This window comes from Ostrinia nubilalis, chromosome 13 (genome assembly GCF_963855985.1).
Source record: "Ostrinia nubilalis chromosome 13, ilOstNubi1.1, whole genome shotgun sequence".
In the NCBI taxonomy this organism is placed as follows: domain Eukaryota; kingdom Metazoa; phylum Arthropoda; class Insecta; order Lepidoptera; family Crambidae; genus Ostrinia; species Ostrinia nubilalis.
The window spans coordinates 9,265,773-9,289,991 of NC_087100.1; the positions used below are offsets into that span (position 1 = coordinate 9,265,773).

Consider the following 24,219-nt stretch of genomic DNA (forward strand, 5'->3'; position numbering starts at 1 on the left):
GATCTGATTTGATTTGATAGATATTTTCAGTATAGGCGGCCTTGCTTGTCTTCTCTTTCTAAGTTTTCCTCTTTGGTTTTCAAAACCTGAGAAAGAGCATCCAAATGCCCTTAATGTTCTATGGTAGGTACTAAAGGTTAATTGTATTTTTTGTTTCAGTTTGAAAGGGGTAGCCGGGAATCATCGCGCCAATGAAGCGACGGCGCCCGGCGCCATGAGCTAGCGGCATGGGTGGCGAGGGGGCGGGCCGCGGCGCCGCGCGCTGGCACGTGGGCGACTCGCCCCCGCGCGCGCCCATGGGCTTCGCGGCGCCGCCGGACGCGCTGCTCGACCGCGGGCTCGCGCCGGCGCCCGCGCCCGCGCCGGCGCCTGTCCCAGCCGCGGCGGGCAATGCGGCCGCGCTTCAGCGGGCGCATTCCAGGTAAATATAAGTTTTCTTGAAAGAGGGATGTGATTCTGCAGTGGAATTCCGTACAAGTAACATTGGCGTTGGCTCTGAGTAGGTATAGCTTAGAGAAGCGCCGTGGTCATATAAGACTGTAGACCAAAAGAGGCGCCGAAATGCCGCACGCTATCTAAACACTGTAAGCTTATAATAAAGGTGATGTGAAAGTCACGTGGGCGACTCGCCCCCGCGCGCGCCCATGGGCTTCGCGGCGCCGCCGGACGCGCTGCTCGACCGCGGGCTCGCGCCGGCGCCCGCGCCCGCGCCGGCGCCTGTCCCAGCCGCGGCGGGCAATGCGGCCGCGCTGCAGCGGGCGCATTCCAGGTAAATACCAACACTCAAGTTATTTTTTGAGAGAAAATCGTGCTCCTGCTGCTGTTACGTGGGCGACTCGCTCGGGGGTGCGCCCATGGGCTTCACAGCGCCGCCGGACGCGCTACTCGACCGCGGGCCCGCGCCGCCGTATGTCCCAGCCGCGGCGGGCAATGCGGCCGCGCTGTAGTGGGCGCATTCCAGGTAAATACCAACACTAAAGTTATTTTTTTTTAGAGAAAATCGTGCTCCTGCTGTGAAAACAAAATGCTGATGAGGACGGAAAAAGAGAAAGTAGAGCAAACAGGAGCGTCGTGGTCACTTTAAGCATCACACCAGCGTCGCCGAAATGCTGCACGCTGCCTAAAAAATGTAGGCTTTTAGTAAATTAAGATGATATGAAAGTTACGTGGGCGACTCGCCCCCGCGCGCGCCCATGGGCTTCGCGGCGCCGCCGGACGCGCTGCTCGACCGCGGGCTCGCGCCGGCGCCCGCGCCCGCGCCGGCGCCTGTCCCAGCCGCGGCGGGCAATGCGGCCGCGCTGCAGCGGGCGCATTCCAGGTAAATACCAACACTAAAGTAATTTTTTTTTGAGAGAAAATCGTGGTCCTGCTGCTGTGAAAACAAAATGCTGATGAGGACGGAAAAAGAGAGAAAGTAGAGCGGCGCCGAAATGCTGCACGCTGCCTAAAAATGTAGGCTTTTAGTAAATTAAGGTGATATGAAAGTTACGTGGGCGACTCGCCCCCGCGCGCGCCCATGGGCTTCGCGGCGCCGCCGGACGCGCTGCTCGACCGCGGGCTCGCGCCGGCGCCCGCGCCCGCGCCGGCGCCTGTCCCAGCCGCGGCGGGCAATGCGGCCGCGCTGCAGCGGGCGCATTCCAGGTAAATATAAGTTTTCTTGAAAGAGGGATGTGATTCTGCAGTGGAATTCCGTACGAGTAACATTGGCGTTGGCTCTGAGTATAGCTTAGAGAAGCGCCGTGGTCATATAAGACTGTAGACCACAAGAGGCGCCGAAATGCCGCACGCTATCTAAACACTGTAAGCTTATAATAAAGGTGATGTGAAAGTCACTTGGGCGACTCGTCGCCGCGCGCGCCCATGGGCTTCGCGGCGCCGCCGGACGCGCTGCTCGACCGCGGGCTCGCGCCGGCGCCCGCGCCCGCGCCGGCGCCTGTCCCAGCCGCGGCGGGCAATGCGGCCGCGCTGCAGCGGGCGCATTCCAGGTAAATATAAGTTTTCTTGAAAGAGGGATGTGATTCTGCAGTGGAATTCCGTACGAGTAACATTGGCGTTGGCTCTGAGTATAGCTTAGAGAAGCGCCGTGGTCATATAAGACTGTAGACCACAAGAGGCGCCGAAATGCCGCACGCTATCTAAACACTGTAAGCTTGTAATAAAGGTGATGTGAAAGTCACGTGGGCGACTCGCCCCCGCGCGCGCCCATGGGCTTCGCGGCGCCGCCGGACGCGCTGCTCGACCGCGGGCGCCGGCGCATGTCCCAGCCGCGGCGGGCAATGCGGCCGCGCTGCAGCGGGCGCATTCCAGGTAAATACCAACACTAAAGTAATTTTTTGAGAGAAAATCGTGCTCCTGCTGTGAAGACAAAATGCTGATGAGGACGGAAAAAGAGAAAGTAGAGCAAACAGGAGCGTCGTGGTCACTTTAAGCATCACACCAGCGGCGCCGAAATGCTGCACGCTGCCTAAAAAATGTAGGCTTTTAGTAAATTAAGGTGATATGAAAGTTACGTGGGCGACTCGCCTCCGTGCGCGCCCATGGGCTTCGCGGCGCCGCCGGACGCGCTGCTCGACCGCGGGCGCCGGCGCATGTCCCAGCCGCGGCGAGCAATGCGGCCGCGCTGCAGCAAGCGCATTCCAGGTAAATACCAACACTAGTTATTTTTTTGTGAGAAAATCGTGCTCCTGCTGCTGTGAAGACATAATGCTGATGAGGACGGAAAAAGAGAGAATGTAGAGCAAAGAGGAGCGCCGTGGTCACTTTAAGCATCACACCAGCGGCGCCGAAATGCTGCACGCTGCTTAAAAAATGTAGGCTTTTAGTAAATTAAGGTGATATGAAAGTTAAGTGGGCGACTCGCCTCCGCCCACGTCCATGGGCTTCGCGGCGCCGCCGGACGCGCTGCTCGACCGCGGGCTCGCGCCGGCGCATGTCCCAGCCGCGGCGAGCAAAGCGGCCGCGCTGCAGTGGGCGCATTCCAGGTAAATACCAACACTATAAAGTAATTTTTTGAGAGAAAATCGTGCTCCTGCTGTGAAGACAAAATGCTGATGAGGACGGAAAAAGAAAAAGTAGAGCAAAGAAGAGCGCCGTGATAACTTTAAGCATCACACGACCAGCGGTGCCGAAATGCTGCACGCTGCCTAAAAAATCTACGCTTTTAGTAAAGCGACTAAACACTGCCGCGGCTGGTAGGTAATGAACGAAAAATTATTAACATTTCAGCCACTGCTGGACAGAGGCCTCCATCTCCAAGGATTTCCTCAACGACCCGTCTGCAAGCATCTAGCTGCTTCCCGCGACTATAAGACTATAGGTAGGTACCTACCTGATGATGCTGAATGGTTGGCTCTGGGGTAGAGCACAGCGCAGAACCACGGCAGAACCATGGTCATTCAAAGCATTAGACAAAACGAAATTGTAACTTATAACCCGTTTATCTTTTTCAAGTGCTTTTATCGTCTTTCTTATTGTGTTCTTCAACATTTCCAGATCAATGTCGTCCCTACCGCCGGAGCCGTTTATGATGCTCCGCGCGAAGGCGCTGAGCAAGCGGGTGATCATCAACGTGGGCGGCGTCCGGCACGAGGTGCTGTGGCGGACGCTGGAGCGGCTGCCCCATACGAGGCTCGGGCGTCTGAGAGACTGCAACACACACGAGGCCATCACGGAGCTGTGCGACGACTACTCGCTGCAAGACAACGAGTACTTCTTCGATAGGTAAAGAGTTTTCATTACAAAAGAGCGACAGCAGTAATTTTCAGCTCCGCCTCACTCTGATATCACTGACTCTGACGCTGTTTGATGATTCGACTCGGGCGGCTGCGAGACTGCAGCACGCACGAGGCGGTCAAGAAAACGAGTAGGTATTTTTTTGATAGAGCTTTTATTCAAAGCAAAACAAAGACAGCAGTAATTTTTGTCTCTCTTTTTCTGATGCTGTAATGAACGTGAGGTAAAACGGAAAATTGCTCGTCGGTAGAGCGTTTCAGGCCGAAGGCAGAAGAGTGGTTGAAAACGAATTGCATAATTTTGATTCTGCACTGCAAATTTTAATGACAGTTACTGTACTGCATGTGATTATTCTTTACATCATAAAGAATGTAGTGTCGTTCTTCTTATGCAGCGATATATTATTGTTATTGCATTGTTATTAACATTTGAATTCGTAACTTTTCAGGCACCCGAAAAGCTTCAGTTCAATATTGAACTTCTACCGCACTGGAAAATTGCATTTAGTGGACGAGATGTGCGTTTTGGCGTTCAGCGATGACCTGGAGTACTGGGGCGTCGACGAGCTCTACCTAGAGTCGTGCTGCCAGCACAAGTACCACCAGCGGAAAGAGCACGTGCACGAAGAAATGCGCAAAGAGGCCGAGAGCCTTCGGCAGAGAGAAGAGGAAGAGTTCGGCCAGGGCACCTGCGCTCAGTACCAGAAGTGGCTCTGGGACTTGCTCGAGAAGCCCACGACCAGTATTGCAGCTAGGGTAACGTATTGTCTGACTCCGTTATTAAAAGACACTAAAATTATATTCAACTAATCGTGCCACTCTAGCAATGCTGCCAAGGATGTTAACTTTATTGATGACGGGAAGGTATAGCCAATATAAAATTTAACGCTTTTGTCAACTGTGAGCAATTTGAATAGTTACAATGTCAAAGTTTTGCACTTATATTGTATTTTTATGTAGATAGTAGATTTTACAGTTTATTCTATACGTTATTTATGTAAAATATATTTGTCACACACGTCTTTTGTACACGAACTTTGTAGGTCACACTCAGTACACAGTAAACACTTTTTACAAAGAAGTTAATGCTAATTACATATATTAAGAAATCCATTTCTGTGTATACCTACTTAAAAAGGAAAAGCTTACGCACTGGCAACATAATATTGTTATACACTTTTATTCAATAGTTAAGTGCATTATCTGCACTGCACAGTTTTACATCATTGGAGAGTTTTAACATCACAGACAATGGCAGGACTCGAAGTATGGAACTCATTTAACTTTACTTTGTTTAATTGCTGCTCAAGTTTTCTCATTCTTAATTATTACTCGATATGAAGCACATACTTATTTAATGGTACCTGTAAATAGTTTTTTAAAGTTAAGTGAGTTAGTTTTAATAAGACTAGGTATTTTCGTAGGTTTATTTAGGAACTAGGCTTTTGTACGACCGTGTAGTTTTTGTGGTGCATGAATAACATCTATCTCTCGCTGCTCCTACTTGGATGTCGTGTCTGTGTCTTGTCGCTGGTTGTGTTATGGAATGTGGTGTTGTGTTCAAATGTTGTACGTGTATCGTGACCATGACATGTGATCGCTTTTGTCGAACCAAACTTTCCGCTACTTTGTTGGATCACCTTACAGCTTGTAGACATACTTCGACATTTCATAATTATTTCGACAACAGCGGTGCTACTAACGCGCGTGTAAGTATTAAATATTATTTATTTTTTCTTTTTTTTTAGAAGAACCTTTACTTCGGAAGTATTATTTTGTACCTTTTTTTATTTCTTTTTCTGTAAATTTTTTATAGAACTTATTTTCATGCAGCTTGCCTACACAGCAAATTGATTATAATATGAACTCGATGTATTTATTTCATAATTTTAAAAGGTTGTACTTTCTGTATAGTATGGTATACTGTATTATAAATAATACACTTTTTATTTCGTTTTATAAAAATATGTATAAAATGGAGGTAAAATCGTTAGAGATTTAAAAAAATCTTTTTTGAATAAAAAAAAACTAAGAAAATTCTGCATTAGTACTAAACATCATGGTATATTTTTACAAAATATAAGTAATATGGTTAACGGTTTTGCCTTTATTTTTGTATCAAAGTATCTGACATTTATACAATATTATACAATTTTAGTACTTAACACATTTATTTTTGTTCATATTCCACGGTGTATTGGGAGAGTGCCATGCAATTTACGCTTAATACTTCTTTAACATTTTCCATAACATTCTATATTTTGTAAAAAAAAAACCCTACACCCACCGTGGAAAATTAACAAAATTATCTTAGCCACTTTGGAAAAAGAGTTGCTTCATTTAATTATTTACTACCTTCCACTACTGCATAGCTTAATATTGAAAATCCTTGTAGTACTCGTAGTAATATTTAATTAAATAAAAACATTTATGCAGCAACTCTGTTCCTATAATATTTATTGGATAGGTACTGTAAAAATAGGTCTTATTTATACATATAATATATATTTTAATTTTCTTATTCAATGTTCACGCGAAGAAAGGCATTTCATGCCGAAACAATACTTCTGTAACAGTTAATTTTTATAAATGTTCACAGCCGCGTCGATCGTTCTCCGAATGGAGAATATTTAATAAAACAAAGCTTAATTGTTGTCGCAAAGTTGCAAACATGGGATGGGCTTACGCGATGTGACCAGCCGCCGCCGGCGGCGCTCCGCGGCCCGCGTGCGGGGCGGCACGGGACGGCGCGGGCGCCCCCGGACACGCGTGCGGCCGGCGCCGCGCCGCGCCCGCGCCGCCTCCCACTACGGCTGAGCGCCGCTCGCCGGCGTCCCTCTCCCATCCCGCCCTCCGCCGCGCTCCCGTCCCGATTCCCGCTCCCGGCCCCAGCGCTCTCCCATCGACCCACTAATGCTTCCGCTTCGTGGTACTGATCCGAATAACCGAGCGACGCGGGCAATGGACGGACGCGCGTGCTCCCCCTTAAGCCACTCGCGACTAAACGCACGTCCGTTCACCCATTAATTTTAGTTACTTACTATCTACACCTCGACCACACAACACTACTAACATATCACACGTATAGATGTTATTTTTACACCAAAATTTAAGCATTATTTTTAAGACATTGTTACATAAGATATTGGCTTTAACCGTCTTTTACCTACTGTAAATACTTACATATACCTACTTACATAAACCTCCTACGAGAATTCGTAGCATACCGATGTACAAAACTGTAGGAAGATTAGTGATGTATAGACACTGGCATACTTAGTTTAACAAACTGACACACGCGGCGCCCGCCCCCGGGCAGCGCCGCGGGCAGCGCGGTGGCGGGGAGCGCCGGCCTCACAATTGCGTACTTGCAGGTGATTGCGGTGATATCGATCCTCTTCATCGTGCTGTCCACGATAGGGCTCACTCTCAACACGATACCTCAGATGCAAGTGTACGACGAGAAGGGCGCGCCCATGGACAACCCGCAGCTGGCCATGGTTGAAGCCGTGTGCATCACTTGGTTCACGCTCGAGTATGTGCTGCGATTCAGTGCCTCGCCGGATAAGTGGAAGTTCTTCAAGGGTGGACTCAACGTGATAGACTTGCTGGCAATTTTGCCCTATTTCGTATCTCTATTTCTGCTCGAAACGAATAAGAACGCGACGGACCAGTTTCAAGACGTACGTCGCGTCGTACAAATCTTCCGTATCATGCGAATATTGCGCATCCTCAAACTCGCCCGGCACTCGACCGGACTGCAGTCGCTCGGCTTCACACTTAGAAACTCTTATAAAGAACTCGGACTGCTCATGTTGTTTCTCGCGATGGGAGTACTCATATTCTCTTCATTGGCGTATTTTGCCGAGAAAGAAGAACCGGGAACAAAATTCATTTCCATTCCGGAAACGTTTTGGTGGGCCGGCATCACCATGACCACAGTCGGATACGGTGACATTTACCCCACGACCCCGTTGGGCAAGGTCATCGGCTCAGTTTGCTGTATTTGCGGCGTGTTGGTAATTGCGTTACCCATCCCCATTATCGTCAACAATTTCGCCGAGTTTTACAAGAATCAGATGCGGCGCGAGAAGGCGCTAAAGAGGCGGGAGGCGCTCGAGCGCGCCAAACGCGAGGGCTCCATCGTCTCGTTCCACCATATTAACTTGCGCGACGCGTTCGCCAAGAGCATGGACCTCATCGACGTCATCGTGGACACAGGTCAGTACTGCCCCAGGGCGCCTGCTTGCACCGCTTTTTCAGTCCATGTCATGTGTCTCTGCCCGCGTATGTTTCTTCACTTTGCACGCATGCCTCTCGTGCTCATTCCGCATTTGTGTTGTGTTATTGAATGCAATGAATGTTGAATGAACGCATGTGTCGTATCGTTTAGCTCTCCGGACTCGCGACATCTTCAGAATCAAAACAGATCACGTTACATCGCAGCTACAGCTATCTTCACCCGACCGTTCCCACGTGGTGCACTCAGAGTATTTTATTCGTTGTCTTCAGGTGACAAGTGCGTCCTCATTGAGGCGAGAGACGACGCCAGATGAGCTACTTGCTACTTGCACAGTCGTCATCCTCGACCCTAATATTAATGTCCGTTCTCGGGTCGGGCTCGCGTCGCGTGTAGCTTGCGATGTGCGGCGAAGACACTATAATCTAAGGTCGTTAATTGTCAGCGTAAGCCTAACGCTTCCTAGAACTAATAATTTCTTCTGTGGACCTTCTGATGTGTGTATCCGGAGGAAGCTGGATTCATAGACTATTCGTGTGGAATGTGTGTTGTGTAGTTCACGCTGCTACTTGTTTATCATCTGTTATTTAAATGTTACTCGTTTTCTTGGACATAAATACTCTTACATTATAATAATTGCGTAAAATTGGAGTTAACCGGGTGGAGGAATGTAAAATCGTGGCTACTTACGATGGTGTGTGTCTCCAGGACACAACTTGTCGCAGGCGGATGCCACTAGCTTGGAAGGTGAAGCGCCCGCGACCACCGGCTGCTACAAACAGTATGAACACGCCATCTCCAACAAGATACCTCAGAGTACTGATCCTAGCCAGGTAAGAGACACAAACGAACGGCCTGGGTGCGTCCACGGCCCGTGGCTATTTCTTACGGTGAGCTAAGTAGGTAACATACAGTTTTCATAGTTGATTACTTATAGTGCAGTATGCTTATTTTTCCTATTACGAAATTCTAAATTGATGACGATCAGTTGATCGCTTTTTTATTCCAGCACACCCACTTTTGAACTTCTGTTTGACCCAATAAAGCTTCCCAATCAATCTGCAACTGCGCGACGGATTCGAAACCAGACGCATGTCAAAGATGCGGACGCACCCACTCGATAAATTTGCGCACTTGGCTTGCTCTTAACACAGTAGGTCACAGTTTCAGAGCAGTCCTAAGAAAGAGCGCCGGTACTCGACTGAGGGCCTGGGCACGCCGGAGAAACGCTTGCTCATTAATCCTGAACCAACACCAGTAAGAATTTTAATTTCTTCGCTAACACGTGCTGCAACTTAGCAACAGCCAACTCACTGAAAGTAAAACGGATTGATAAATAATATAGTTAGTTACCTAGCTTACAAAATCATTAGAATAGAAACCTTCTAGAGCACTGGTATTTACTTAACTACATACAAACTTAAATAAACAAGATTAATGATAAATGTGATTGTATTTCAGCTTTCAAACTTACCCATTTAACTAATATCTTATTGTCACTTACTGTTGTGTAGATTTTGACCGCTTTTAAACTTAAAGAAATAGAAAACTACAGTAGCATCTAATGGTTTCTCTTTTTCTAGGAAAAGAAGATGGCTGACAAACAGCTTGACTTGGATCAGCTGCCTTCTGAGTTTGAATGTTGTTTTTGCACGTTCAAGGTACTAAGATACTAATTAATAACATTCTCGCGTACAACTAATGAATAATATTGTATAGCTTTGCGTACCTTTTGAGTTACTGTTTATACTAAAACTATTTTATACTAATAGTCCATTCAACCAGCTGTTTTACCTGTAAGTATGAAAGGTATAATAATTGCTATTCTATCTCTTAATTTAAGTAACTTTCTTTAACTTATTCTTCTCATTAGTTTCGGTACTTAATGTTTTTCTATTTCAATATATTCCCTGGTTCATGGGTTATTCTATCTTTTCTTCAGTCAGAAGAATATTATTTCTTGTAGGCAATGTTTAAAATTAAAACCGTTAGAATTCTCAATTAACAGAAAATTCCCTCGAATTCGAGTAAGGTATTCTTCATGAAAAAAAAAATACATACTTAATGAAGACCTCGTAACTTTGTTGTGTGATCGGTAGGGTTACAAGGAGTTCATAGACGCGGAGCAGCTGATGCCGATGTCGACGTCGGACCTGCGGCAGCCGGTGTGCGTGGAGCTGGCGTGCCTACAGCGGCACCCCGCGCCCAAGGCCCTGCCCGAGGCCACGCCCAACAGCCTCGACAGCCCTGGTACGCAGCCTTGTCTTAGCACCTGGGCAAGCGTGAACAATTCCACAACAAACTTCATTTTGATTCAAGTTACCAAAGTCTGTGCGAATCAATCGCAATCTCGAGTGGATTTTCTTCATGAAATCGACTTGTTCACGATTGCTCCTCAAATAATTTTCATGAATGCTGTATCTTATCAAGTAATTATTCATTTTGATTCATTGATATTTACTTGTAATCAAGTAGTTAAAGATTCCCGTAGCATCCTCGATTTATCTCAATGTAAAACTCCTCATTAGCTCACTTCTATGTTGTTTTTCTAAGCACTCACTCGTTACATGTTTTAGTGTTTAGTATGGGCAGCACACACCACTTTCGTGCTCCATGTGCGTCTTATGTCTTACGTTACAGATACATTTGCATCATGCCTTACGCACCCTTTTCCTTCAGAGGGCGACATCGCATGCGAGAACGACTCATCAAACTTGTATGTGAACCCTCTGGACGGTAGCGGCGGTGGCGGCTCTGGGGCGGGTGGGGGCACAGTGTCGGGAGAGTTTAACGGTGTGCGCAGGAGCGCTTCGGGGGACGGGGGCGTGTTATGTGCGAAAGGTTCTCAGGGCGAGGGCTCGCCGCGGGGCTCGCGCGCGAGCCTGGCCGGCGCGACCTCGGTCGGCGCGGGCGCCGGCGCCGCGCCCGGCCCGCGGCTGGACTCCTCGCGCACCAGCCTCCCGCAACCGCTCGACGACGCGCCCGCCTCCGCCGGCCTGCCGCCCGACGACGCCAAGCCCAAACACAGAAAGGCCCGCTTCCAGCAGGTAAGAACAAAACCGAATACCGGTCTGATCGGAGAAATCGAACGACTCCCGAATTGTCGAATCCTGCACTGTCCCAGTCTTGTCTTTATGCAGTACTAATCGTATCGTTGTCCTGTCTGCATGGTATTAATTTTGTGAAAAGTATCGACTGCATGCTTCCTTCCCCGGAGACGCTTTGAGAGTTGTACATAGGTACAACAATCAATTATTTCATGGTAAAAAAGAACGTGGTTGGGTTGGTTTTCAGGAATGGTCGGAGGAGGAGAGGAGGCCGCCGAGAGGGATAGCTACGAGGATAATCAATCACCACATCCTTTTTGGTAAATAGCCATTGATCCCTGGTTTTATCAAAATTTTGACGTAGACATTTTTTTTGCTCTAACCTCTCCTTAACTCCCTCTGCCATGCTGTTTACGCATTATATTAACGCATTATAAATGTATGCAAAATGCTTTGATTTTTATGCAAATGTTTATCGAGCACCACCCATAATAATAATATATGCTTTACCAGAAACGTGAGTGACCATGACGACTTTGTTCACACAAAATAGTGACATCAGCCGCAAAGCGAACTTAATAATGTTTGAAAATGTATTAGGTAACAATAAATATGAAAAAGTTGAAGTTATTACTATATACCTTATGTTCCAGGTAAAAACGGCAATAAGCAAGGTGACTCGCGCTCGCGGTCCATCCTGAAGAACAAGGAGTCGCGCGGAACCGACAGCGAGCTCCTCCTCCAGGAGACCACTTCGCTTGGCGCCAATGTTAGTATACAGAATGTTTTTCTTTAACCTTTACTAACAATAATCAAAATAATTTTAGTAAATAAAAGTTTTAAACGGAAGTTCAAAACTTCCTTTATAAGAACCACGAGGGAATACCTACCTGGGTGTAGGTAATTTGGTAGCTTCGGTAGTAACATTGGTGGAAAAATCGAATTTGAAACAATTATTATCATGTGTGCTTTGAGCGAGAATAGACAATAGTCAACGTATTGTTTTAAGCGCATATCAGTACCCTGAGCACGGATAACACTCGTAAACGTACTTTCATACTTGTAAAAATAAACGATTACCAGGCCTTAAAGCGGACGATAATGTTCACTAATGTTCAGGGTATAGTTGACGCCACTGTTACAGCAAAGCGACCTTAGGGCCCTCGCCCGCGGCGACTTTTTGTAGCAATGCAGTCCCGATGCTGTAGCGCCTTGGCATCACTTCTGTAGTGCGTTGCAAATGCGACTAACGCGCACTAGTAGCGATTCTGTCGCCGTGGGCGAGGGCCCATATTAACTCGCCAGTGCTTTTAAATAATTATGTAATGATTAAATATAAACGCTATAACGCTATATTCCAGGGCGACTCGGGCAGCGAGTCGTCGCCAATTCGACTGAAGGACTTCAAAGGGCAGAACCACAAGGCCGGCCCCCACGAGCGAGACAGCCTGGTCTCGTAGCCGCCCGGGCTCGCCTACAATATTAGAGCGCAATAATGATTCAAACATTAATAATTTTAACATATCATTGGGCGATTGTGACTGCTTGTTGAATAGATTTTCATTTAGTAGGGTTATAAATATTGTAAAAAAATATTACATAATGTAATAATCGTTCATTCCAATCGAAAAGTTGAAGATACCTATTTGTTAAGTTTTTTTACGTGCAATTATTAATTGCTAATTCTAATTTAAGCGATATAGTTTGTACAGCATAGTTGATGAAAAAGAAGCAATTATTAAAATTAAAGATTTTCTGAAATTGTTATGACTTCTCTTTGATTTACCTTGTCTATGGGTGAAGTGAAACACGGCAGTAGTCAACAATGATATTTATTTGGAAGCTAAATTCTTTCTTCATAATAGTCATGTACTAAAGTGTAGATTAGAAATATAACATAAATTTATATTCAATATTACTTAGGAGAGTGCTAGTGTTAAAAAGATCACAGGCCGCGGAGCCTCGATATCTAGCAAAAATACACAAAATATTAATTCAACATTTTAAAACCAAGTGCACAATATGAAAATATTTCCAATTAGGACAATATCACAAATACAAAATCAATGGAATAATAAAATAATTTATTGTGGTCCAAAAATAATACTCATTTATTATAAAAACACTTAACAATAATTTAATTAATACTTGACTAAGAATAAAATATGGATAATATGAGTAAGTAATAATAACAAATGATGAAATACTTTGGTTTACAATGAGTAACGAATAGGCCTCTACGTATATAAGTAAGGTTCAGTGCAGAAACAAGTTCATAGCGGAGTAGCTAAAATGGACCAGGATTTTTAACATAATTTTTAATTATTATCTATTACAATAAAAATATTTCACTTCGTCACACTATTGATGTAGGTATAAATTTGAATAAATTAGTATTAATTTAACGTTTATCTGTAAAATTACATCTTATACTGAACACACAGGCACCTTACTTTAATTTTCTTGGCAGTTATACATGGCACACAATACTGTCTTTACAATATTTCTGCAATTCTCTTACATTTGTTACAACTTTCAATGTTACATTTACAGGCAAATGAGATGTCAATTACAATATTCGTAAAACATGAAAATGTACTTTGTGTACTCATTTACAATTTAAAGCTTCGAGTACTAATAATTATCACAAAACACCATCTTAGAATTGGAGTAGCGAGTTGAGTATCTAATAGGGTGACGTATACGCGAACGTTCAGAATGCGGTAAACAATTTATTAATCTGCCGCTGAAAAGGGTAAGTAGGACTGTTTTCGTGCGTTAAAATAAAATACCTTAAAATTTAAATTGCGACAATGACTGCACAAAAACTCACCTCTAAGTTATGTGAGAACTTACGATAATGTAGCAAATAGTGAAAAATTATAACAGTGAAGAGATTTTTTTGGGATACATTGATCTTCAACAAAGAATTTCGTAAGTTAATTCGGAAGAAAAATAAAAGGATTTGTTGTATTTTAACTTAATAACTAAATCATTAAAAAATAATACATTATGAAATGTGTATTACTGTGTGAAGTAGTTAAATAATATGTGACTCACATTCACTAATAGTTGATGGTGATAAAATACAGAAATTATTAGGTTTCATTCTTTGGCTATTATTATGTTTTATGAAAAATAAAGTAACAATGAATGATTACGAGTAAAATAATGAATTGAAATATAATTCGTTTGTTATAATTGCGTCTTGGATTGTCAAGTTTAATAACAACGACAATAACGCCTGCGTCATCGACGATTATAATTTGTTTCGATCACCATCAACTGAACTAAATTAACACTAAATACTAATTTCAATTGACTTTTGCACGATACCCCACGCTCACATCGAACATTAGTCATCCAAAAACCAACGTAAAGGCGGATACATAATATCATGCTATACACATTTCCCTCACTAAGCCAATCGATGTATGTACAACAATAAAATTGCGAAGAGACCATTTATAAAATTATTTGTCGCTAAAAGATGAAGAGATCGCGATGCATAAAATTTTGTTCTTCTGCTCTTAGTTTTTTACATTAATTATCAGTAATAACATTTACACGAACGAACAAAATCGATATATTTTGTAAAAATCGATTTCATAAGACAATCCAAAACGTCGACTAACGTATATTCATGAAGAAGTGCATTTCTGCACACATCACCTCGACCCTTTCCGAGTATGTCAGTCAATCAAACATGGTCCATATGCCGTGGACAATACGTTCACGATTCATTTGCGAGGTACAATACCACTTCAATCAGGGTCCTAATTGTTTAACTCAATATCTATTACGATTACGACTGATTGTATTGTGCCAATCTGATACACCCATCATAAAAAGTCGGAATTCACAAAGATAGGTATTGCCACCTTAAGTAGTAGAAGACTAGTAGGTGTTATTTTGCAACGAAAATGACAATATGTACAATGTAAAACTGAATGCAATATAGATACTGAGTCACACAATTAGGGAGCAGCTTATAATGTATTCTGTACGTTCCCGTGCAGTGTACATCCTATAGTCACTTATTACTTTCCATAAATTCGTGTGCTACGATTTACACCGATAATAACTGAAGTGGACGCGAGTCGTGAGTAGCTATCAAATATCGTTCACTTCAAACAAACTGGCGAACTGACAAAGGATTACACAAGTTCTTGTACTATGTCCTGTTCACATTTATTTAAACCTAGAGTAACTTATTTGTCATAAAATTTTTATGTCATCGTCGTGTATGCCGTGTCATCCTTTGGTATATGTTTTGTAATTCATTTGTGCCAATTTGTTTAAGCAAACCACATAGGGTGAAGTATCAGTGATTGGACAGATCCCAAACTATGAGAAAACAAGCTCTAAATGCCCAAAGACGACTTAGTTTCGGATTTGTTCTACCACGTACAGTTGAATCACCCTGTATAATGTTTATACTGATTTCGGCTCTCAGGGTCACCTGTTGAATATTGATTTCTAAGTTTAATAAGGCGTTTAATTCGAAAGAATAATAATATATCACATAATCTAGTTAATGCTTTTCTCGTTCACGTTGCCTCTGAGAGCCGAAGTTGAGTATCACCGATGATTAGTGCTGGTAATGACGTCATAGTGAGTGACGTGGCAGTGACTTGCCATGCAAACATTGCAGAGGACATCTCATACGATATTAAAATAGAATAATTAATATAATATCATTTACTGTTATTAGTCTTATTTTGTCGATCATGGCCATAGTCTATAAGTAGCAACAACCTGTAAAGGTCTGTTCTTATTGCAGTTTAAAAATATACATTATCACGTCATAGAGAAGTCACTATCACCTCGCTCACTCGAAAGCTTTCACTACGCCGACATCATCTTTATATCTTGAAACAATTACACACACATCTCCGTCATACTTACCAATAACGTGGCAGAATAACAGAGATGCGAGTGCAAAAAGTTTCACTGTCATGATCATGATTTCCAGGTATGCCGGCGTAAGTGTAGGGTCATGTCGCTTGTTTCCGTCCATCTAATTATTAGTATTAAAACGACGAATCACTCTTTGGAACAGTTGGAAAATACCTGTCACATCCAGGCATTTATAGAAGGCTTCAGGTAATTTTCACTGTTTTAGTAATGTGTGAGTAGTTTAACGAGTGATCCGTCGTTTAGATGTTAATAACTAGGTGGTCGCAAACAGGGTGTTATGACCCTAATCCGTGTGTGGACTACCTGTGCCAAGCTATGGTTAGTGCGGTGCGCAGTTTGCCCCACAGCCACGGGTAAAGTCCGCCGCCTCTCCAGGCCGCTCGCGCTACATACTTCACGTAGTCGTAGAGACCCCACGGTGCATGGCCCCCATTCACGTAGTAGACGTACGTGAACCCGTCTTTGCAGCGGCCCTTTATTGAGTAGTAGTAAGGCAGAAACGAGTGGAGGCGGAATCTGAAATTAATGTGAGAAGGTGTTAGATTAAAAGGTGGAATTTAAAGAAGTATTTTAGGACAGGACAAAAGCAACTAGTGAAGGTCCCACGGTACTTACTTACGCAGCCATTTTGTATGACCACTGCATATTTTAGAAGTATTTTTTTAAGCAGAAGAAGGCAGGTATTTGACCCCCATTGCACTTGATGTTAAGTGAGTAGCAGTCTAGGGTGGTCCAAATCAGGGGGCCTAGTGTGAGTTTACATCAAACCTATTCGATATCGAGTGCGTCACAAAAATCTATGAAGATTTTAGTTCTTCAAAGTATCCGCTAGGGGCGCTGTATAATCCGTCATACATTTAATGTCTTGTTTTTTACGCAGTTACTAGTGAAGACGTTTGATTTAAACTCGCACTAAGCCTTCTGACCAGTAATTCCCATAATATCTGACTCAACCAGGAGAGGACCTTTCGAAAAACGCAATCATTATTCTTTTTGGACAATTGAATCAGACTTAACAAAAAGTAATGTCGTAAAATAGAAACGTCTGGCCATTTTCTCATTTAGCTCCGCTCAGAAAGCCATAATATCAGTAGTAAGATCTGTTTACGAACTCAGATATCGTTTATCACTGTTACGGAAATGTATTGATACTACTGATTAGATTATGTTTCATTTGTACACTTGAAATTCAGTGACCTAATTTTTATGTTATATAGATACTATGTTATGATAGCTTTTCTAAGAAATTTTACTTTTTTTTTACATGGCATAAAACATCTATCTAGATATCCAAATGAAATAATCGTTTTATTAAAATTGGATTGTCGACTCCCAATAACAAGAAATATCAAAAAAATCACTTCTTTAAAAATCATTTCATTCCTGCCCTGAAAACCCAGTGAAATTAGATCTTTAGTAATTTCGAGACCAATAAATTGTCAGTTAATTGAGTTCACGACCTAACGACGTCATATCATTAAAAGTATGTCAATTGACTAGGTGTCCACTGCCCTATTGGAACGTGCTATGGACGCGGTGTTAGCGCAATCAATGTAATTTCTCTAAACGTTCTTCTAAAAGTCTAGCAGCGCAGGTAGCTAAGGCACTTTTGTAGAACTCACATCGGGGGCTTATGAAAAAGACGCGGCAAAAAAAGAATCTGGAAGTAGGCTATGAAAGAGCACTTTGAAGTTTTGAAACAAGTAGGTATAGTTGAACGATTTTGAAACGTCAAATGGCAAAGATCGGAAATAGTAACTCGGCATTGATGGCAGCGCCCTCCTGCAATAACATTCCAGTGTTTGCCAACATAGCAAAAATCGGAACCAGCGATCCGATATTGACGGTGGCGCCCCCGTCAATGTCACGGGAGGGACGGTTCAGTGTAGTTAATCTATATTGGCACCTACCTTCTCTTTTCATAGAAGAGTATCGCCTCCGAGTTGGTGGTTAGCACGTGCAGGAATATGGCCTTGACCCGGTGCTCGTGCGGCGGCTGCGGGATGGAGCCCGACAGGTGGTTGATCAGCACGTCGAGCAGCATCGTCGCCACGCCCGAGCGCCGGTACGAGCGAACTACGCCTTTAATGAGAGAGAGGGAAGGTTCAAAATTGGTTAGTACAGTTAATAATTTATTTGGGAACGAGTTACTAATATTACCGTAGCTAATATGATGCTTGCTTTAGAAGTGGAACCCACTCAATCCGGCTACAGAGATCGGGCTAGCGAATCCAATGCCGAAACCCTTACGTTACTGTACTGAGGTATAATATCAGGATTATCAGGTAAAGAATTTTTGTTTAGACACATTCTGTACCTTTTATTTTAGGTAACAGAATTTGCACTGTTGAGGATAATTTTGAAAAACCTCTAGTTAGTTAGTTAGTTTTGCAGGGCAATCGAATACCGCACTTAGCCTCATGATAGGGCCATTGTGCGCGATTTGTGGTTTATCTTCCTACTCCAACCACCCCAGATCCCCCCAGAAGGCGAGCAGCCCGTCCAGGCTGCTGCAGGCTTCCTGTAGCGACGACGGTGATCGAAGAAATTGAGCCCGTTGTTCTTCCACGCTACTGCACTCCATGAGCACATGCTGCGGTGTTTCCTCTGCCTCCATGCACCCCCTGCACAGTGGGCTGTCTGTGACACCTATGTTGTATAGGTGCTTGTTTAGCATACAGTGTCCTGTTATGACACTTAAAACCTTGCGGATGCTGTCCCTGTTTAGTCTGATGAGGCTGCGGGAGAACTTTTTCGATACGTCCTGAACCGCATCTTTTGTTTGCCTGCATCCTTCGCTATTTTTCCATTCTGTGTGGTGTTTTTCTTCTGTTTTGGAACGCAGCCAGTTCCTGATCTGTGCTTGTGGTATCGGCAGTATTGGTTCCGGGCCAAATACTGTTGTGTCCGAACCTCTTTTTGCCAGTTCATCCGCTGCGTCGTTGCCTAAAGAGTTACTGTGCCCTTTGATCCATTGTAGGGTAACTCCATTTACAGCTGCAATGTCTTGGAGCGCTTCATGGCATTCCAATATAAGGGCCGTTGTTATTGTGTTGCTTTGTAGCGCTTGCAGTACGGATGCACTATCCGAGATAATTCTTATATTTAGACCTCGGATGTCTCTGGCTGTTACCGCCTGTGCTGCTTTGGTGATTCCAATGCATTCTGCTTGGAAAATTGTATTGTGTTTATCTAAAGTTGTTGATATTCTTATATTAAGATCATTCGAGAAGACACCAGCTCCTGTACCCGTTTGAGTTTTGGAGCCGTCCGTGTATATCCTAACTTCATTGATTCCAGAGTAATCTCGCGTCTCCGCTGTAAGTTGGATATCATATCTTCGGTCGAAAATGTGTTCACAGGGTATCCTATCGATTGGTGCCTCAGTGAGAGGTATTTCTTTTATGGTTTTCTGCAGGATCGCAGAGTGTCCTGTCTCCTTGTTTTGCTTCCATAGGCCGTTTCCTTTAAGTCTTAGAGCGGCTGCTTGCGCTTCCTCCTGAATGATGAGATCTAAGGGTCTAAGATTCAGAAGGTACTCAAGTGATGCCGATGGTGTGGTTCTCATGCAACCGGTGGCCGCTATGCTTGCTAGACGTTGCAGGCTTTGGAGTTTTGATCTTACTGTGGATAGTTTTGTTCTGGGCCACCAGACAACTGATCCGTAAGTGACAGAGGGCCTGATAACTGATGTGTAGAGCCAAAGTGTTATCTTTGGGTTAAGACCCCATCTGCTACCAATGAGTCTTTTACACTGATAAAATGCTATACAGGCTTTCTTTGTCTTGTTTTCAATGTGACTCGCCCAGTTCAATTTGTGGTCAAAGGTGATGCCCAGATACTTCACTTGTGTTGAGAGGGAGAGTTTTGTTTTAAAGAGTTCTGGTAGCTGGAGCTCTGGTAGTTTCCTTTTGTTAGTGAAAAGGATTAGTTCAGTTTTGTTTGGGTTTACTGACAACTGGTGGTCGCTGCACCAGTTTTCAACAATGTTCAGGGCTGAACGCATTATTTCACATAGCACGTTTTCAGCCCCTCCGTTTAACAGTATGGTGATGTCATCTGCATATCCAATGGCCGTGTACCCTCTGTCATTTAGTTTCCTTAACAGACTGTCCACTACCATGTTCCATAGTAGTGGCGATAGGACGCCTCCTTGAGGGCATCCTCTGACAACCTCTGCTCTGGTAGTCGTGTTCGCCACCACCTGAACCGCCCTTTTACTAACTAGTTCAATGACCCAGCTTCTTACGAAAAACCTCTAAAACTTAGTCACAACAATTAGTAAACTACTTATTTTCCTCTTTGATGGAAAGAATTTAGTAAGCATTTTCATTAGTCAGTGCAATAAATTATGATTACACGAGGCAAATCGTTAAATTAAGCAAAAATTATGAGTTAAAACTATAATTTAATGCTTTAAAGTTTGCGCAGCTATTCCTTATCGCCAGAACATTTGATAAGTACTATACTGCCAACGTAAGAGGAATATGTTTTTTCGCATTGTTTTATCTGCATTGCTAACCAGACAAATAAAGTTATCTGCGTCATAAAATGAATCTTTACCTAAAGAGAGTATGTACGCAACAAGCGTGTCCTTTGACGCGAACCATCTCGACAATATCCCTCTGTCTTCTGCGTTCAGTTTTAGATAAGGCTTGATCTCGGCAACAATTAGGCCGATGATCTGTGATTTGTACACGGCGGCGAGCGCAAAGAATCTCTCTGACGATGTTATGTCTTCATACCATGACTGCGGATATTCTATGGGAAACCAGTCTCTGCATAGCGATCGAACCTATAACAGAAATATGATGATGTAGCATCAGTATGATTTTAATGTTTTGTAATATTAATTTAGTTAACTTTTAATAACTTTCATACCTCTTCCAAATCATCAGGGCACAAGAAACGCAATTGTACGTCTTTTAGAGAGCATTTCGCTTCTTTCGACTTTTCAATTATCACTTGGAAGCCTTCAGACAGGTACCTGTTAAAAGCAGAATAGATAAAAATTGATAACAATTCAGTTGACCAGACTTGGACCTATATTAATCAGGTATAAAATTTACTATGTCTCAAATCACACTAATAATGTATCACTGTTGTTAGAAGAGGACTTTTCCTATAAGTTTTTCTGATGATTTTTAATTATAATTATGAAGGCAGAAAATTATGTACTTTTTTATTAATGGATCTGCCAACTGTACCAGCACGTAAAAGTTAAAGCAAAGTTAAGGGTCTTCAGTTAGACTAGACTTTAGAACAGTCTTTCCCAAAGTGGGCGATAACGCCCCCTTGTGGGCGCTGCAGGCGTAAAGGGGGGTAAGAGACCCAGAAAAAAAATCGGGACGTTGTGTAGAGGCTTGGGAGGCGTCATCTACTAGGAGGACTCTTAGACACCAACTGCGCTCGATTCTTGACTACAAAAATGGGGGGCGCTAAAAAATAATTTATTCTCAAAGTGGGCAGTAGACTAAATAAGTTTGGGAATCGCTGCTTTAGAAGTATTATTCATAAAGGAAGGAAAAGCAATATTCACAGAAATACTGTTACCCTTAACTTAAATCTTAAATACCAGATTGAGTTGAATAAAATGGAGTTGTATATCTTTATTCAAAAGCAAAAAACATATTTTTGTACGTACAGCTAGTACATATTTTGAAAAAATATACATCAGCTTCCTCTAAAAGACCCAAAAATGCATAAATATGATGCTGCAGACAAGAGTTATCCCAAAATCACACTTTTACAAATTAAATAGAGGGAGGGATATTACTTGTATAGGATTAGTTTTTTCAATATTACATTTTTTAAGCTGTCTGGGGAAAAAAGTTTGCTCACCCTTAGAATAGAATTAACTTTAAAGTTTCAGATAATATGCTGGGATTGGAAGTTGCATATTTTTTACTTATTATGGAAACCTGTTTTGCAATAATTATGATGAGAAATTGATGAAAGGAGTCATTTGAGGTATTGTTAAGTGGATAATAAATATCTAGAGCATCAAACTACTTTTCTTCTCAAAAATTTGGTAGCCACAACAAAAAAATCTGCCCTATGATGGTTCATAAAATACAATAGCTTAGTATTAAGATTCAAACGAAAGAAAAATAATTTTAGTATGGAATGAGTTTACTTTTAACTTTGGCAGAATGTTGGATGTTTTATGACCTGCACTGATTGTATGGTAGTACCATTCAACCAACGACTGCGAAACTCTGGTTCTAAATTTAATAACTCGTAAACTTCGTTGGCCGAGTTGACAACACAATAGTTTCGCAATGTTACTTACAAATAGGATACATGTATGTTATAACAACCACTTGTTATATAGTTTACTAACTACCTTACAATATATTGAACACATTGGCTCGTCAATTGGGTAATTCCATCCAATTAAACAGCTCATACAAGGCAATCTATACAAAATACCAAGCCCCGTTGCATCGGGTCTCATTCAATTCATTGCTAAAGTATTACTCACCAGCTGAACCCAGCCATTCGGTAGTTTGGCCATTAATGCTGTCTCTAAATACTCTTCACTACTAAACTCTGACCATTTCCGAAAAAAATTAGAATTCTCAAAATAATGAAAACTATTCACTACGGTACAATTCAATTGATAACATTTCCTTCAAGCAAGACAAGATTAACTGAAATGACACTAATGACAAACTGTTGACGCTGACAGAATAATGACACTGACGTTTTGTCTGTCAGGGCTTGTTCTTAGTTGATGTTTATTTTACTACGAACAAATGAATATACATTGAGACACAGATAATAGTGTGAGTCACGTTAAAGTGTACATATGAAAATATATGAAACTAGACCTATTTTTATCGACAGAAAAGAGGTCAAAAAATTTTTGAGATTTTTTTAAAAATTTTTATAGATTTTTTTTTCTTCCAATTACTTATTGTAAAGAAAACGTAATAACTTTTAAACTAAGCGGTATATCCTGATAAAATAAAAACAGTAATAATGATAAATAACAGGCAATACTAAAAAAATACATAAAATACACAAAAAAGGCCACTAAATAATAAAAAATGACACTTTTTGAAAAAAAATCTGCTTTTAAATTCGTGTTTTTTTGGTTATTTGATAAATTTCTCCAAAAAATGCCCCTATAACCAGTAGTTTTTATTACTTTGTATTATTTTCTATCGTATTACCTTCGTAAAACCAAAAATCGCATGTCTCTATCTCTATCACAACGTTTACAATGATCGTTTGAACTAAGCCTCTCCGGGCGCGCCATTCAACGCTTCGTTAGCAACGAAACTGAAAATGGCTCTAGATTTGTAATTTTGATAAAGACGAGTTAGATTTCAAATAAAAACAAAAGATTTCGAAGTAAAATAAGCATTTTAGTTAAAATTAAAATTTTCTCTACCTGTAGCGGAGAATAATGTTGTGGCAGGCCTTTGTTCAAACGATCATAGCAAATGTTGTGATAGGGATAGAGACATGCGATTTTTGGTTTTACAAAGATAATACGATAGAGAGTAATACAAAGTAATAAAAACCACCTGTTATAGGGGCATTTTTTGGAGAAATTTATCAAATAACCAAAAAAACACGAATTTAAAAGCAGATTTTTTTTCAAAAAGTATCATTTTTTATTATTTGTTGGCATATTTTTTGTATTTTATGTATTTTTTTAGTATTGCCTGTTATTTAGCATTATTACTGTTTTTATTTTATCAAGATATACCGCTTAGTTTAAAAGTTATTACGTTTTCTTTACAATAAGTACTTGGAAGAAAAAAAATTCTATAAAAAATTTAAAAAAAATCTCAAAAATTTTTTGACCTCTTTTTTGTCGATAAAAATAGGTCTAGTTTCATCTATTTTCATATGTACACTTTAACGTGACTCACACTGTATATTGAGATTACGAAATAATTTAAAATTTAAATGCAGAGTACTTTTATTCATATTTTGATGCGTCACGGAGTGAAGGAACTACATACAAAAAACACAGACCGGGGTGAAGTGATTTCAGGATTACAACTGTCACGATTTGCAACTTGTGTCGATTAAAACTTCTGATAGACGATTATGTCCCAAATTCACCACGTTTAAGTTGTTTTATCATGCTATACAGGGTGTTTCTTGTAAGGTGTCAAGCCGAAGGCAGGTGATAGGTGAGGACTAGACCTATCGATTTCACCCCCATGTATGTTTTACGATTTTTCATAGTTTAGAAGTTATCGTTAATTTTGTGATTTTTTCAAATTGTATGACCTAGTAATTTTTTTTATCTTTTTTTTGG

The 24,219-nt window shown here is 42.0% G+C and overlaps 2 protein-coding genes across 2 annotated transcripts; one reads left to right on the forward strand and one right to left on the reverse strand.

Moving 5' to 3' along the window:
* Nucleotides 1-2,246: 2,246 nt before the first annotated feature.
* Nucleotides 2,247-12,785, forward strand: LOC135077254 (potassium voltage-gated channel protein Shab). The gene is made up of 12 exons (XM_063971792.1): nt 2,247-2,307; nt 3,493-3,720; nt 4,181-4,487; nt 7,106-7,952; nt 8,680-8,804; nt 9,136-9,228; nt 9,555-9,632; nt 10,071-10,221; nt 10,651-11,018; nt 11,266-11,338; nt 11,672-11,787; nt 12,380-12,785. Exons 2-12 carry the CDS (start codon nt 3,497-3,499, stop codon nt 12,476-12,478), a joined length of 2,481 nt encoding a protein of 826 aa, XP_063827862.1. The 5' UTR covers nt 2,247-2,307; nt 3,493-3,496; the 3' UTR covers nt 12,479-12,785.
* A 49-nt stretch (nt 12,786-12,834) lies between these two features.
* Nucleotides 12,835-22,597, reverse strand: LOC135077609 (N-alpha-acetyltransferase 60). Its single transcript, XM_063972161.1, has 5 exons — nt 22,423-22,597; nt 20,820-20,925; nt 20,502-20,733; nt 17,849-18,020; nt 12,835-16,454 (listed from the first exon to the last, which is right to left on the reverse strand). Exons 1-5 carry the CDS (start codon nt 22,437-22,439, stop codon nt 16,238-16,240), a joined length of 744 nt encoding a protein of 247 aa, XP_063828231.1. The 5' UTR covers nt 22,440-22,597; the 3' UTR covers nt 12,835-16,237.
* Between the last annotated feature and the right edge of the window lie 1,622 nt (nt 22,598-24,219).

Bases quoted from the DNA above. Each gene is read 5' to 3' on its own strand.
- LOC135077254 (XM_063971792.1), top strand. From the start codon at position 3,497: ATGTCGTCCCTACCGCCGGAGCCGTTTATGATGCTCCGCGCGAAGGCG. The intron at 4,488-7,105 runs GTAACGTATTGT...GCGTACTTGCAG, and splicing joins CGACCAGTATTGCAGCTAGG to GTGATTGCGGTGATATCGAT. The intron at 7,953-8,679 runs GTCAGTACTGCC...GTGTGTCTCCAG, and splicing joins CGACGTCATCGTGGACACAG to GACACAACTTGTCGCAGGCG.
- LOC135077609 (XM_063972161.1), bottom strand. The intron at 20,734-20,819 runs GTATGAAAGTTA...TTTCTGTTATAG, and splicing joins GCCCTGATGATTTGGAAGAG to GTTCGATCGCTATGCAGAGA. The intron at 16,455-17,848 runs GTAGGTGCCAAT...CATTAATTTCAG, and splicing joins CTCTTCTATGAAAAGAGAAG to ATTCCGCCTCCACTCGTTTC.